The sequence below is a fragment of the Marmota flaviventris genome, chromosome 11 (genome assembly GCF_047511675.1).
Source record: "Marmota flaviventris isolate mMarFla1 chromosome 11, mMarFla1.hap1, whole genome shotgun sequence".
Taxonomy (NCBI): domain Eukaryota; kingdom Metazoa; phylum Chordata; class Mammalia; order Rodentia; family Sciuridae; genus Marmota; species Marmota flaviventris.
The window spans coordinates 109,394,320-109,409,868 of record NC_092508.1 but is presented as its reverse complement, the minus strand read 5'-3'; the positions used below and the strand labels follow the sequence as shown (position 1 = coordinate 109,409,868).

The following is a 15,549-nucleotide window of genomic DNA, read 5'->3' as shown; positions in this document are numbered from 1 at the left end:
GAATAAAATGTGGTATAGCTATACAATGGAATAGTAATCATCCCTCAAAAGAAATTCTGACATATGGTACGATATGGATGAACTTAAAGGACATTATGCTAAGTGAAATAAAGCAGTCAAATACTGACAAATACTGTATGATTCCACTCACGACAGATATTTGGACTAGTCAGATTCATTGAAATGGAAAGCACAATGGTAATTGCCAGAGATGGGAATGTAGGAATGAAGAGGTATTATTTAATAGAGTTCCAGTTTTATAATTAAACAAAAAGTTCTATAGATGGATGTTACACAAAAATGTGAATATATGTAATATCAGTAACATTAAAAATGGTTCAAATGATAAGCTTAAAATTATATTTTACTATAATTTTTTAAAAATTTTTTAAAAAGGGTATTATCTGCATATATCTCTAAACCTGCTGTACAGAATAGTGATTATACATAAGAACAGTGGTAATACATTTATTATAATATGTAAGAATTTACATATTACAATAGTCTCTTCTTATTCATGGTTTCACTCTCCAGTTTCGATTACTAGTGGTGAACCACAGTCCAAAAGTATTAAATGGAGAATTGTAGAATGAACAATTCATAAGTTTTAAATAACTCTTATTTAAAGTGTATCTTTGTAATTGTCCTATTTTATTATTGTTGTTGTTAACTTCCTACTGTGTTTATTTTATTTTATGATTTATACTATCAAAGGTTTGTATGTAGAGAAAAAAAAAAAAAAAAAACAGTACACTAGTGCTATACTCTCCATGGCTTCAGACCACTAGGGGTCTTGGAACCTATCATCACAGTACATTTCTCTCCAAGTTTAATGTTAAGACAAAGTTTGCTTTGTCCAAGGAAGGTAGATCTTTTCTTTTATGAGACAATAAGCTGTGTTTAACTCAAAGATTTTCCTTTTTACCATACTGTCACTTTGTCTACACTATGCCCACCTTAAGTAGCATTAAACTAAAGTTATTAATATAACTTCCTACTCCACAGCCAGCTCCTACCCCTAGTGCATATTTAACTGGCTCTTAAAACAAAGGTACCTTTGTTTTAACTTTTATCTTATAAATGCTTTTATCACACATCACCTAAGGTCTCCTTGGAAGGGAAACATATAATTAATAAATTTTAGTCTGCCTTACAGTTATTTAAAACAAGCAAACAGAAATCACAACTAATAACATAACCCCAATATATAAGCCTTGAAATTATTTTTATTACATATGTAATTAGCAGATTACAATTCTCAAAGATTTTCCTTTGACTATGCAGCAGAATATTTTAATCAAGGTATCACTTAAGTTGAAGTTATTTGGCCAGGGAATGGACAAAAATGGGCTACTGAGTGGAATCAGGACACAAAATTAGGAAATAACAATCATTTCAATTATACTTACATTGGCACACACTAGTGTTTTACAATGCTCAGTATAAATCTGAATCGTAAAAGCTCAGATTAAACAACCTTGGATACTTTCAATGATATGTATATACAAAGTAGCCCTGAAATTAATTTTTTAATTCTTTAGAGTTCTCACTCAGACAAGACTCTAATCCTAGTTTAGCCCAAAATAATAATACTTTAGTTATTACATCATTATTCTATATGAAATCTTAAGTACAATTTTTAGTTTCTATATTAAAATAACATACTGTAAATGATACTACCAAAATTCTATAGAAATATTCACTACCAGTACTTGCTGAAATAATACTTGACAGCACTTAACATCAATTTAAAGTAAAACTGCAGAAATCTGAAAAAAATCAACACATACAATAAACCCTTATCTGGATATTTACTAAACAGCCCTAATATACATCACAGTGTAAAATAATTCTATTCATATTTCTGACCCTAAAACAATGGAAAGACATTCTAAGGAACTTCTCAGACTGTTCATACACACATATATATGTATATGTATATGAATAGATGTAATATTATAGGGTTTATTGACTTTCCAATTCTTTGAAGTGTGACTAACATTTACTAAGTGACAGACTAATAGCGTTATACTTCAACACTACATTGTTGGTATATATACCATCTAAAAAATGAAGTGCCAAATACATAATAAAGAAAAGACCTACCACAAAGCAAAAAAAAAAGCTAATTTTTGCTACTTGAGTTGCAGTCAGTTTCCCCACAGTTTTCAATATGGATTCTTGTTCTTTCACAGTAGGATATGACATGCGAGACAACTTTGCTTCTAATGCATGGCTTGATGGGAGCTGTCGAATCTCCATAATATTGCTGAACCTTACCCGAGACTTTTTGGGAGCTTAAAAAGAATTCATAGTACAAAATCATTACATGTATCCTTTCGTCCAACAAAAGCCAGTTTTAGTTTTTAATAATATACGCAAATTATTTAGTTCATTTATAATCAGACAAAGAAAACCAGTTATATTATTACCTCGAGTAGTTTTGTTTACTCAAGAGTTAACAGGAATAAATGATTTTATCTATAAAATGTTTTTAAAAATTTTAAATGAGACCAACATTCAAAGTTTCTGCATTTAAATACTGACAAATCAAGTATCTGATAAAGGACTTGTGTCTAGTATAGATAAAGAATTTTCACAACTCAATAACAAAAAGACAAAATATGGGCAAAGTATTTGAATACAGATTTCTCCAATGAAATACATATCCAGTGAAATCCAATAAGGATTTCGGTCACAATGAAACACCACTCATACTCAATAGGATGCGCAGAATAAGAAAGAGAAATAACTACATCTGGCAAGGATGCAGAGAAAGCAAAACACTTATACAAAGCTTATAGGAATGTAAATGGCACAGCCACTCTGGAAAACAGCACGGCAGGTCATCAAAGTGTAAATCAGAGCTACCATTTGACCTGGCAATCATATATATCCAAGATAAATGAAAACTTATCTATCAAAAAATAAAAAGCCACCTTGTATACAAATACTCACAGTTCATTATAGCCAAAAGGTTGAAAGAATCCAATGTCCATCAACTAAAGAATGGATAAACAAACTATAGTATATACATATAGGTGGAATATTATTCCACCATTAAAAATGAAGCACTAACAGGTTACAAATGAAAACATGAACAAGAATATTATGCCAAGTGAAAGAAACCAGCCACAAAAAGCCACATATTATATGATTCCATTTATATAAAATGTCTAGAATAGACAAATCCAGAGACAGAAAGTAAAATTGTGGTTGGCTATGGCTGAGGAGATAGATGTTAGGGTTTATGGCTAAAAGGTACAAACTCTCTTTACAGGTGATAAAAAAAAATTCTAAAATTGACTGTTGTTATTTGTTCTATTAGTGACGTGAATATGCTAAAAATCCCTTAACCGTATACTTTAAATGCATGAATTATGATACATAAATTATATTTCAATAGAGTCATTATCAAATATAAAAAATAGTTTCTGCATTTGTATACATACACAATCACCTGGTTCAGGATTTTAGTATGATTACTATTTTAGCATTTATAGTAAAACTTTATTTGAATTTTCTCAGGAATATTCAACTTATAAGAATTACTTTCCTAGACAAGTATGCAGAATATTTCTCTCTATATAGATTAATTCTTTGCAAAGGAATTTATGGATAAATATTGTATATTTCATTAAAACTGATATTTTTTATTAAGTTCACAGAACCGGCAAAAACTACTATAATTTACTAGTAGGGTCTTTCGGGGCATGTTGGAAAGAAAATTATTCGTGTTTTATTATATACTTTGATGAAATCATAGAGATTTATGGTATTTGGAAATTATTTCCAATTGAATTAATATAAAATCTATCCTGTATCAGATTCATGATCCAATCAAACTTTCAGAAGACTACAGGCCTAGTCAATCCACAAAATCACTAAGTTCTGGGATGGCTTTAATGAAGCAAAATTTTCATCCATTCTCAGTCATAAAATTCTAAGTTTTACTCACTCTTTTCAGGATCAATATTTGTGCTCTCAGGTTTTTCACTTGGAAGATCATGAAATTTCACAGGAACATATAAAGGTTCACTCTGGGAAGTAAAATAAACAGAAACAAATATAAACATAAATAAAAGCTAATATATTGGCTAAATACAAATGGGTGGTACAACAGACACAGATACCATCCAAAACATGGCTTCAATCAGTATGTTTATATGGCATGACTTTGCCAAAATGCAAGTTAAAAATTTAAAACCAATCCACACAGGTACAATGACAGGAAAGAATCAGTTTTAAAGTTTAGAAATGTAAACTTTGGCACAGTAAGACAACTAAATGTCATAAAATGTCATAAATGAAATAAAAGGAAACCTCTGTCTCAACTAACAGATTATCTTCTGTCTCTGCATTCATTCTTTTAAAAAATACATATTGAATGCCAGGCGCAATGACATAGACTTGTAGTCCCCATAACATAGGAGGCTGATGCAGGAGGATGGCTTAAGCCCAGGAGTTTGGGAATAGCCTGGGCAACATAAACAATACCTTGTCTCCCAAGAAGAAAAAAAAAATACTGTCATACTGTGCTTCTACTTGTGAGACACTGTTCTAAGCCCTGGAGATAAGGATGAGAAATGACAAAGTCTCTTCCTCAATGATCATATATTCTAAAGGGGAAGGTAGACAATGAACAGATAATCAAATATACCATATGTATTTATATTTGCCTGATTGTTTTAGGTGATTCTAAATGTCCATATTTTTAGGTGATTCTAAATGCCTCAATTGTTTTGGCAAATGTTCTTCAGATGGTCTATATTTAAAACACAACGCCCCACTAGGCTGTTTCTTAAACATTAGTAGATTTTAAAATTTTCTTTAATTTTTCTTTTAACTCTTGGTATAGAAATCTTATAATAAAGCATATTCAGTAAATGAAGAGACAATATGGTGTGGAAATAGACATAATCTTTTTGTTATATTGAACTTTTCATTTGTAACATTTGGCCTAAAGCAATTTGACATACTTATCTTAGAGATAATAGCAAGATGTAAGAGTAGTTAAAAAAACAAGGCTGCCATCTCAACTCCACCTTTTGTACTGAAAAAGTAAATAATATTAAACTATCCAGTCAATGCTTAAGATCCCAGAGAAAAGAAATGGCATTTTCTCCAAACTTCATAAACTCTTAATAGTACCTAATAACCTACCAATGGTATCAAAAAACAAAAAGATTGTACTGTCAATTAGGTCACCAAAACAGTGAGTGCTTCACAAATAGGTATTACATTTTAGAGTGACTTAAAAATTTTTCTCACATTTGAAAAGGAGTACTGTCAAAAAGGCATTTAAAAGAGATGCTTTAGAGACGGTCTGAAAAGAATGGACTTTTACATATTCTCTTCGATTATATTATAAATAGTTAACATAAGCCATATTTTCAGAACCTAGAACATGTGTGTCACACCTATCAGGTACTTTAAAAATAATTGTGGAATAAATGAATAAACAATTTGCTTATATAGTCTCAATGTCAAGCAAAAAAAAAAAATATGTTCCCAAATGATGATAACAGTGAACACGAAGTTGAAAAGTTTGTAAGAAACAAAGGATCGTCCTTTATTATTTTCACTCTTTAACTAATATCCCTTTCCCCTCTCTCTTTAGAGGTAGCTTATCTGTAGGCCCTATGTCTCCCTGGAAAGAAAGTACCAAATTACAACTCTTATAGAGGGCACTCAATATTGAGCTATGTCTCCTAATATAGCTGTGGTGCTATCAGAGCTGTTTGAATCTTCCTGCCACACTAAATGAGAAAAGCCACACTTACCAAAGAACTATTCATAGTAGTATCTGTTGTGCAAGCAGCAAAGTAACCTTCAGCATCCGCAAACTACATACAGATAACAAGACATAAAATTCAATTAAACTCACAGCTCAAACAAATTGAACCAAAAATTCAAAATAAACCTATAAGAATATAACTATTATTAATATTAACAGCAGCAAATGCCAAGTATTCAACCCTGCAGGGGAGGTATTATCGTTTTCTCTTTATGATAAAATAGAGGTTAAGAGATTTCATCTAAGTAGCAGGGCAAGGATTAAAACCCAAGTTAGAGGGTTAGGGACATGGTTCAGTGATACAGCACTTGCCTAGCATGTGCTGAGATCTGGTTTCAATTTTCAATATCATCAATAAAAAAAAGGGAAAGGAAAAAAATTTAAAAACCCAAGTTAGTTGTCTAATGTTAAAGTTTATGCCTTTTTCACAAAACTATTATACTATTTCAAGAAGGGAAAGGATGAGTGGGTCAGTTTTAAGCAGATAGTAATATCACAGTATTGTTAGAGAATACGTTTGACCTTATGGATTCACTGAATGCATCTCAGGGACTGGAACACACTTTGAAAATCACTGTTCTAATGTGGCATTTGGTAACTAAGGCAAGTAAGGTGTGGCTGGAGGAAGTGAATCACTGGGGGCATGGCTTTGGGGTATACATTTGATGAGCTGAGTTTGGTCTTTCTTTCTCCTTCTTGGTGCAATGTCCTGAGCCACTTTCCTCCACCATACTCTTCTGCCATGATGTTCTGCCACACCTTGAGCCCCAAAGAATGGAGCCAGCCTTCTATCAACTGAGACCTCTGAAACCATGAACCTACAAATAAACTTTTCCTCTACTAATTGTTCTTGTCAGCTCTTTTGGTCACAGCAATGAAAAAACAAACTAAAACACAGTGTTAATTTCATTTCACCCCCTCAACAGATACCCTTTCAGTATCTCTGAAAGTCCCAAAAGGTTAAATAACTTGCCCAAGATCACACTACTAACTAGAACATGACAAAACACAATTCAAACATAAGAGACCAAGCTCTTAATCAATTTTTTTTTTTAAATGGAGTGAAAACAGAAACATGGCCAAGACATAGAAACCAAACAAACAAAAGAATTCTACTATCCAACAAATATGTGAAAAGGTAACCCAAAACATGCAGATTAAACAATGCATTATTATCAACATATCAGATTGCTCGGATTTTAGTAAGGGTTAAATATCATACATTGCTAAGGAAAATATGAATTGGTGCAAACATTGCAGATGGTAATTTAACAATAAGAATCAAGAGCTTTAAAAATGGCATTACTCTTATCCAGCATTATACTCTCAGAAATTTATTCCAATAATTATAGATTTGTATAGGATATTCCCACTTACTATATAAAAGCAAAAGTGGGAAAAATATGTTGAGAATGAAATAAAAGGGGAAAAGTAATAAATTTTATTTAATTGCCTGGAAAGCTTCATGACTCATAAATAAAATACAACCAGATAAGAAAATGATAAAAACTAAGTCAATTTCTTTTATACAGAATTTTTAATATAATACACATAAGTATATAACTATAGATAAAATCAAATATTTACAGCGATCTTGGGATAGTGGAATTATAAACAGACTGTTCTTATTCTTGTTACTATAATTTTATCTTCAACAATAAACATTTATAACTGTTACAATTATAAATACTTAACAAAAATGTTCTAGTAATACTAAATCATACAATTTTTCATCATATACTATTAAATGGAAACAGTAAGTTACAAAATAGGCCAAAAACTGTACAATTCCATTTTTATAAAAAACAAAATGGAAAAGAGGTAGAATATAATACATTATATATGCACTTCTATAAGTATATGTATTGGTTTTCCAAAATAAGTAATACACATTCAAATTTTTGTACATTAAATTTTATGTTTGACAAAATTAGGTTTTTCTTCTATTCTACCATTACCCACTTACCAAACTTAAAATATGAATGACTTTAAAGAAAAAATACACCCTTCTCCAACAAATAAAATTTAAAACTTACAAATGCAGCATGCTTTCCTCGAAATCCTCTTGTGCACTGTTGCCTCCATGGCTTCCAAATAATAAAGCCCAAAAGGTACAAAACGAACATAGATGTTTTTGCAAAGGTGCTGAAGAATGGTTTGTTGTACTGAGTAAAAACATACTGCAGAAGAAAAAGTTACACAGACAACTATGAGATGACCTTAAACTCTACTACTCATCACAATAAAATAAAACCATTATATGATTTTTATCTCTTTAGATAAACCCAGATAAGAAAATGATAAAAACTAAGAACTTTAGAAGTTCACTTGGATGGGAAAAGCCAAAAGGAATTATAAAAATATTTTATATTCATTTCTGAATATTGCATTTGCTTTACCTATAAGGGATAACATTGCTAAACAAAGTAGCAACAGCATTCAAAAAAAGCTTTTTCAACATCCACTAACAACCTATTAGGCAAAGGACCTATGCTAGGGGCTAAAGAAAATTTTAAAAAGCTTTCTTGCCCTTTAAGAGTTTACAATCTAAGAGAAGACACATTGTGGGAGGCCATCCTCCCATGTGATTTGGGTTACTTCCCTGGCTGGGTGAGAGGCACTTAGGCACAGCCGTGTAAGAGTTTTCCCCACCTTTCTCAGGTCCGAGGGCTTGTCCTTGCAGAGGCGTGTCTGGCCACTACCCTGAAGACCCAATCATCGTCCCTGCCCCGCTTAATCTTCATTGGATGGGATTTTCCCCAGAATTTTTTGTTCCCCAATGAAAGTCCACTCCCTGGCGTGTTCTCTCTCTCTCGCTAGCCTCGCTACCACAATAGGTGGCTGGAGGCTGGAGCTAGGAGGAGCCATCCTAGAGCTGGTTTAAAGGTAATTAGAGTTTTGTCTCTTTAATTCAAAACTCCCTTAGAGTTTTGTCTCTTTAATTCAAAACTCCCTAGCGGTTTCTCACATCTCAAACCTTCATTCATGAAGCTGGCGCGGGTCGCAGGCTAAAACGTATATACAAAGAAAATGCAGTATAATGTGCAAAGTACAATGATGGAAATTCAGGATGCTATGAAAGCACCAAAAAGAGAAAGAATAGGAAGGTTATAGAAGTTTTTTGAGAGACTCTTCCTGAGCTGTGCGTGAAGGACTGAAGAAGAGTCAGCCCAGAGGAAACAACATGAAATCATCAACAAAGAAGAGTATATGAAGAAAAGTATATGAAGTTTAGTGCCTACAAAAACCTATAATCTTCCTTTGAATTAGAAGTATCAGTATAAACTTACCATTTTGTCTTCTAGGGGAAAAATAATCCTAGTTATATGCACTGAAAAGGCATAGAAAAAGATGACAAACCAGGAGGAATAAGAAACTCTAGGCCATTTTGCACTAAAGAAACATGGTTCCTATAGGCAATGACCAAATTCAGGTATGAGGCAGGAAATGAATCTGAAGCATCTTGTGTCAAAAAGCAAACAGGTTAAGTGTTGGTGAGGATGTGGGGGGAAAGGCACACTCATACATTGCTGGTGGGACTGCAAATTGATGCAGCAGTATGGAGATTCCTTGGAAAATCGGTAATGGAACCTCTGTTTGACCCAGCTATCCCACTCCTCAGTCTATACCCAAAGGACGTAAAAACAGCATACTACAGGGACACAGCCACATCAATGTTTATGGCAGCACAATTCACAATAGCTAAACTGTAGAACCAACCCTGCTTCCCTTCAGTTGATGAATGGATAAAGAAAATGTGGTATACATACACAGTGGAATACTATTCAGCATTAAGAGAATAAAATCATGGCATTGCAGGTAAATGGATGTAGTTGGAGAATATAATCCTAAGTGAAGTTAGCCATCCCAAAAAACCAAATGCCATATGTTTTCTCTGATGATGATTGATAATGGGATTGGTGGACAGCATAGGAGGATTAGACGAGCTCTAGATAGAGCAAAGGGGAAAAAGGGGAAGGGTGGAGGCATGGGGGTATAAAAAACAGTGGAATGAGATGGACGTTATTACCATAAGTACATGTACGAAGACACAAATGGTGTGACTCTAATTTGAGTACAACCAGAGATATGAAAAATTGTGCTCTGTGTGTATAATATGAATCGTAATTTATTCTGCTATCATATATACAAATTAGAATAAAAAATAAATAAATAAATAAATAAATAAATAAATAATAATAATAATAAAAGCAAATAGGACCATTCCTGGGTCATAGTAAAAGAATCTCAGAGCCAACCCAAAAGGGTTCCCGCTTGTCAATAGGACAGTTTAGCTTTAAAAGACGTTTAACTAAAATACTTTGAAATACATGTCAAATATATAAAATACATAAAAATCCATGAGCTTGTAATGATGCCAAAAAATTCTCAATTGTTACTACCAGAAGTCATTAAGGTAATTCTACTCTAAAATAAACAAAGGCAGAAAAAAATCAAGATTTACCCAATCTTTGTGTATAAACCATGCTTAAGGATAATTAGTAGTTTTGGAAAAATTCTACTTAAAGAATTCCAACTAATAAATACAGAAGAAATGGTCCTTAGAAAGATCATTATTTTGCAACCCAATGAAATACTCTTATCAGGGCAATAGTCATATGTTTATTCAATCATCACCTAAATTTTAATGAAGAATTTTATAGCACATAAATCTAAATAACCCAATATGAGACCTACAGTCATTATGTGCCTAACTCAGTATTTATGGGCCTTTGTTTGTGATGTTTTAAGAAGTATCCAGTTCTTTCCTGAAAACTCAACCTAAATCAAGACCTTACAACAAACTACCATCTTAGTGTCATAAAAGGGAAACAAGAAAAAATGTAATTACCTCCACAAGGAGGCAATCAACAAAATCAAGATGTATATTTTATAGGAAAATTGATCCAGCTTCTCCAACAAACCAATGGCATAAGAAAAAAAAATTAAAAAGAGGAGATACACTTGAGAAATAAGTGACTTAAATGATAGAACAAAAGCAACATGTGGTCTTTGTTTAGATTCTAAACACCTAAAAAAAAAAATACTTGTCACAGCTGAAAATAAATTGAATATAAACTAGATATCTGGTGATTCTTAGGAATTATTGTTAATTTTGTTAGATATGTTAATGGTATAGTGATTGTAGGGTTTTTTAATTTATTTTTTAGTTGTAGTTGGACACAATTCCTTTACTTATTTATTTATTTATATGTGGTGCTGAGGATCGAACCCAGGGCCTCGCATGTGGTAGGCAAACACTCTATCGATGAGCCACAAACCCAGCCCCAAATGATTATGTTTTTTAAAAAATAAAAGTTGCTTTTATTTTTGAGGGAAACAGAAAAAAAGTTATACAGCTGAAATTCATTTTAAAATACTCTAAGCAGCCAGGCATGCTGGGACATTCCTGTAATCCCAGTGAATTGGGAGGCTGAGGCAGGAGGATTGTAAATTCAAGGACAGCCTGGGCAACTTAGCAAGATCGTCTCTCAAATGAATAAAAAGTTATGGGTATAGCTTAGCACTCCTGGGTTCCATCCCGCATACCACAAAGAACAACAAAAAAAAGTACTCAAGGAAAAGTTTTGAGCAGGATTGATAAGCTCAGAAAAATTTCGGAAGGTAAATGATACACAGAAATTTTTTATACCACTCTATCTACTTTGCGAGTTAGAACTTTTCCATAATGAAAAGACTGTTTTTCTTTTTGAAATATACAATTTATCTGAAAAGTATGATAAGCTTATCTGGTTGAAGAATTAAGATATATTGCATGTGCTCTTGGATAAGAAATTTATAAAATCTTATTAAAACAGTTTGCTTTTTTTTTTTTAAAAAAAAGGGGGGGGTGTTCTGGCTTTATTGAGGTATAATTGACAAAAAGTAATGATATGTACATTTTTATTAGAGCTTTCCAGTTATATATAGTAGTTGGATTCATCCCGACAAACTCATACATAAATGGAAATAAATCTATTTCAGTTCATAATCCTCCTTTTTCCCACCCCTTTTTCTTCCAATCCTCCTTCCCCACTCCCATTCTCCTTCCTCTACTAGCTTTCTTTCACTTGCCTTTTAATTTATATTTGACTATTACTTTATATTTGGTTCTTCATATTATCCTATCTTTCCCTCCCCCTCTCCTTTATTTTACTCTAGCTTCCACATATAAGAGAAAACATTTGATCTTTGAGTTTCTGAATTCAGCCCACTTAACATGATATTCTCCATTTCCATCCATTTATTGGTAAATGCCATAATTTCATTCTTTTTTATGGCTAAGTAGAACTCCATTGATATATATGCCACAATTTGTTAATCCATTTATCTACTGACGGGCATCTGGTTGATTCCAAAATTTAGCTATTTTGACTTGTGCTGCTATAAACATTGATATGGTGTATGGCTATCGTATGCCAATTTTAGATCTTTGGGGAAAATAGCAAGGAGTAGGATAGCTGGGTCATATGGTGGTTCCATCCCTAGTTTTTTGAGGAATCTCCATGCTGCTTTCCAGAGTAGTTGTGCTAGCTGCAGTCCCACCAACAATGTACAAGTGTAACTTCCCCCCCCTCAACCTCACCAACATTTATTGTTATGTGTATTCTTGATCATTGCCATTCTGACTAGAGTGAGTTAAAATTTTAGTGTAGTTTTGATTTTCATTTCCCTGATTGCTAGAGGTGTTGAATGAAAAAATAATTATATTTACTGTGTACAATATGGTGTTTTGATACATGCATACATTGTGAAATTACTACCAAAACAAGTTGGTTGGGGTTTTCTAACATTGTTTAGATACAAGTTGCTAAACTGGTGCTCTTTTGTCCTAAATAAAATAATTTACTTGAAACTATAAAACTTAATAGCTAGGTTTAATTCTCTGTCAACATTAGATTTCTTTGAGGTAAAATTACAGAATGTTAATCTAAAAGAAGATTATAGAAAAGTTTTAAAGTGAAAAACAAATGGCCTGTTGTATTCCTAAGCCTGATTCCAGAAAGGCTAAAAATTATTTATTCACAGGATAGAATGCCAGGGTCAACTATTCACCTTTAGTTATGATGTGAGAAGATGTGCCCCTTTTGACATTTAAATTCATTTTATAAACACTCATTTCCTCTTTTATACTTGATGTGAGTTGAAATGGAGTTTATTCTAAAAATAAAAAGTTGCAGTCTTTTTTATAGGGATTATTAACCAGACAGAATTATGTTTACAAGTAAAAAGAAAAACTAGCTGTGAACTCACAATACATTACGACCAACAACAGGCCATCAATAAACACAAAATTTAACTGAAGGTAATCATTGAATACTACTACTTCATATAATGTTTGTATCAGCAAATATGTTAATGTAAATGTACCCAGGCATGCGCATAAGTGACCTGTACATGAAAAGTCTGATCACTTTTATTCATTTGTCCAAAATTATATGTGTGTGTGTGTGTGTGTGCGCCCACACGCAAGCGTGCATGAACGCACATGCAATTGTGGTGCTAGGAATTGAATCCAGGGCCCCAAACATGCTAAGCAAGTCCTCTACCACTGAGTTACACCCCAGCCTAAAAGTGGTCTTACTTTCTATTAAATGCTGAAAGATTGCTTTGTATCCTGAACAGTTAGTCACTACAAAATAATATTAATAGAGAAAGAAGTTGAATTTGGAAGGAAAAAAAAAACAACAAAATCACCTGCATATATTAAAATATATATATATATATATATATTCTCTCCTTTTATGTAACCCTCCCTACAATACACAAGAAAACTGTGTAAGACAACAAAGAACACGATTTCAGTTATAACTTGAAATGACACTAATCCAGTATTAAAGAAAACATAATAATTTGATATTTAAAATACTGTTTTAATAAGCATGAACTAGTAATGCCTAGAAATACTTTTTTTTTTTTTTAACATAAACACTTTTACTATAACATCATTCCTAGAGAAAAGGTACATACCGAAGTAAGTTCCGAGGAAGCAACCCATATCACATCAACAAGCAGGAGAATAACAATCCCAAGAGCCATTCTCCTTCGCTGAGTAAAGCCACTGTTCTGGGAATTCATTCGGTTCATGATAAATACACACACCATTTGCAATCTGTTTTTTGAAAATATACATCTAATTAGAAATGACTTCCAAAAAAAGAAGAAGAAAAAAATGACTTCCAAAAGAAACCATATTAAAAAAAATGAGAAAAGGAACGTAATAGAAACATCTAACACTTGTTAACTAATGTTCAGTATGAAAGTGATACAGCATACAAAAAGTGTAGAATTTACCTGGTTTTAATGGCCTCTCTTAGATTCTCAAAAGCAAAGCCTGAAAACTTGGCAGCTCTCAGTCTAAAAGGAGGTGAAGAACTCAGGGCACCTAAAAACCACAAATTGCTTATGAAAACACTGACAACTCAAGAATCATCACCTTTTTACTCACCTTCAAATTGAAAGAAAAGGAAAGAAAAATACCAAAAATGTGTTAAATACAAACGATACTTTTCTCTAGACTTTCATGTAATCCATTTTACGGTTCAAATTAATACTCAGATTAGTGTATGACATAGTGGGAAAGAAATATTTAAGAATAGTTAACTACTGAAAAATAGCTTCTGAGAGTTTCGCAGATAACAGAACTCCCACTGGCTTCTCCCTCCAGAGGAATCTACCCCAGGGACAGTGTGTAGACACGTACCCTTACCTAAGTGTTTCTTCTGTCCCTGATCTCCAGCGAAATGTGGTTATTTAAGAGGAAGTGATTTGCTGTGGGTCTTGCAGGAACCTTTCCGCTCAGCGCCCACGGTAAAGGAAAAGGAACCCCATGGACCCCCACCTACCCTGTCACTACATCTAGTTATTTCGGATCGCCACAGCGATTTACGAGGGTGGTGGAGAAACAGCTGTTAAAAGGATAGCAGGTGACGCCTCCTCAGGGAGCGTAGTCAATCTGAGGCAACAATCACCAGCAGCTTCCCCTATTGCCAGTCTAGACCCTGCTCGAACGCCCATCAGCCTCCGGCGCTCCCCGTCCCCAGAGACCGCTGCCACTGCGGCCCGGAGGCGGGGCAGTTCGAGAGCACTTGGTTCCGGCATTGGCCCCAGGTGACTTCGGGCCTTTCCCTGCCTGCTTACCTGGCCTTCCTGCCCCGCGATGGCGTCCTGGCGGCACCATGAGCGGACCCGGCCCGGCCCTGCCGCCGCCTAGCGCCACGGCCGCGGCCTCAGACTCAGAGGGTCGTCTCGGCGCCAGACATCGCGCCGCGCAGGAGGCAGAGCCTCTGAAGCAGCCGTGCCCCTCAGGGCGAGGCCGTTGAGGCCACTCAACTCCACTCGGCCCAAGCGGGCGGGAAGTGAGGAAAGCTAAGGGACAGCGTAGGCTGCGCAGCGATGGCTGCGGAGGCCCGGAGCTTGGCCTGGCCCCGGCCCCGCCCCCGGCCGGCCAGCCCAGCGGCCCCGCCCCCGGCGATGGCGGCGGCGCAAAGGTTACGTCACGTCGGCGCGACGACGGACCACGGCGGGGCGCGTCTCCACGGTGACTTGGCGGCGGGGTGTGGAGTTCTGCCAGCAATAGGGAGCCCAGCAAGAAGGCGCGCCAGTGAAGGGAGGAGATAGGAGGGTAGAAGGTGGGATCCGGGGCCGGTGGCTGGGGAAGTGCGAAGGGTTTAGGAAATGACTGAGGGTTTAAGCCCACCCTGGCAGCTCCTTTTCTTAAGAGGGCAGGAAACTTAAAATATCCTTTCAGG

At 34.7% G+C, this 15,549-nt stretch overlaps 1 protein-coding gene across 1 annotated transcript in view; it reads right to left on the bottom strand.

The window, feature by feature from the left end:
- Slc35f5 (solute carrier family 35 member F5) overlaps positions 1-15,231 on the bottom strand; it is a 35,316-nt gene extending 20,085 nt beyond the window's left edge. Inside the window, exons 1-7 of the mRNA XM_027954049.2 lie at positions 14,939-15,231; positions 14,093-14,183; positions 13,769-13,910; positions 7,834-7,977; positions 5,784-5,846; positions 3,959-4,040; positions 2,107-2,297 (exon numbers count right to left, since the gene is read on the bottom strand). Of these exons, the coding sequence (XP_027809850.1) occupies positions 2,107-2,297; positions 3,959-4,040; positions 5,784-5,846; positions 7,834-7,977; positions 13,769-13,910; positions 14,093-14,183; positions 14,939-14,978 (753 nt within the window). The 5' untranslated portion in view covers positions 14,979-15,231. The remainder of the gene's footprint in view (positions 1-2,106; positions 2,298-3,958; positions 4,041-5,783; positions 5,847-7,833; positions 7,978-13,768; positions 13,911-14,092; positions 14,184-14,938) is intronic.
- Between the last annotated feature and the right edge of the window lie 318 nt (positions 15,232-15,549).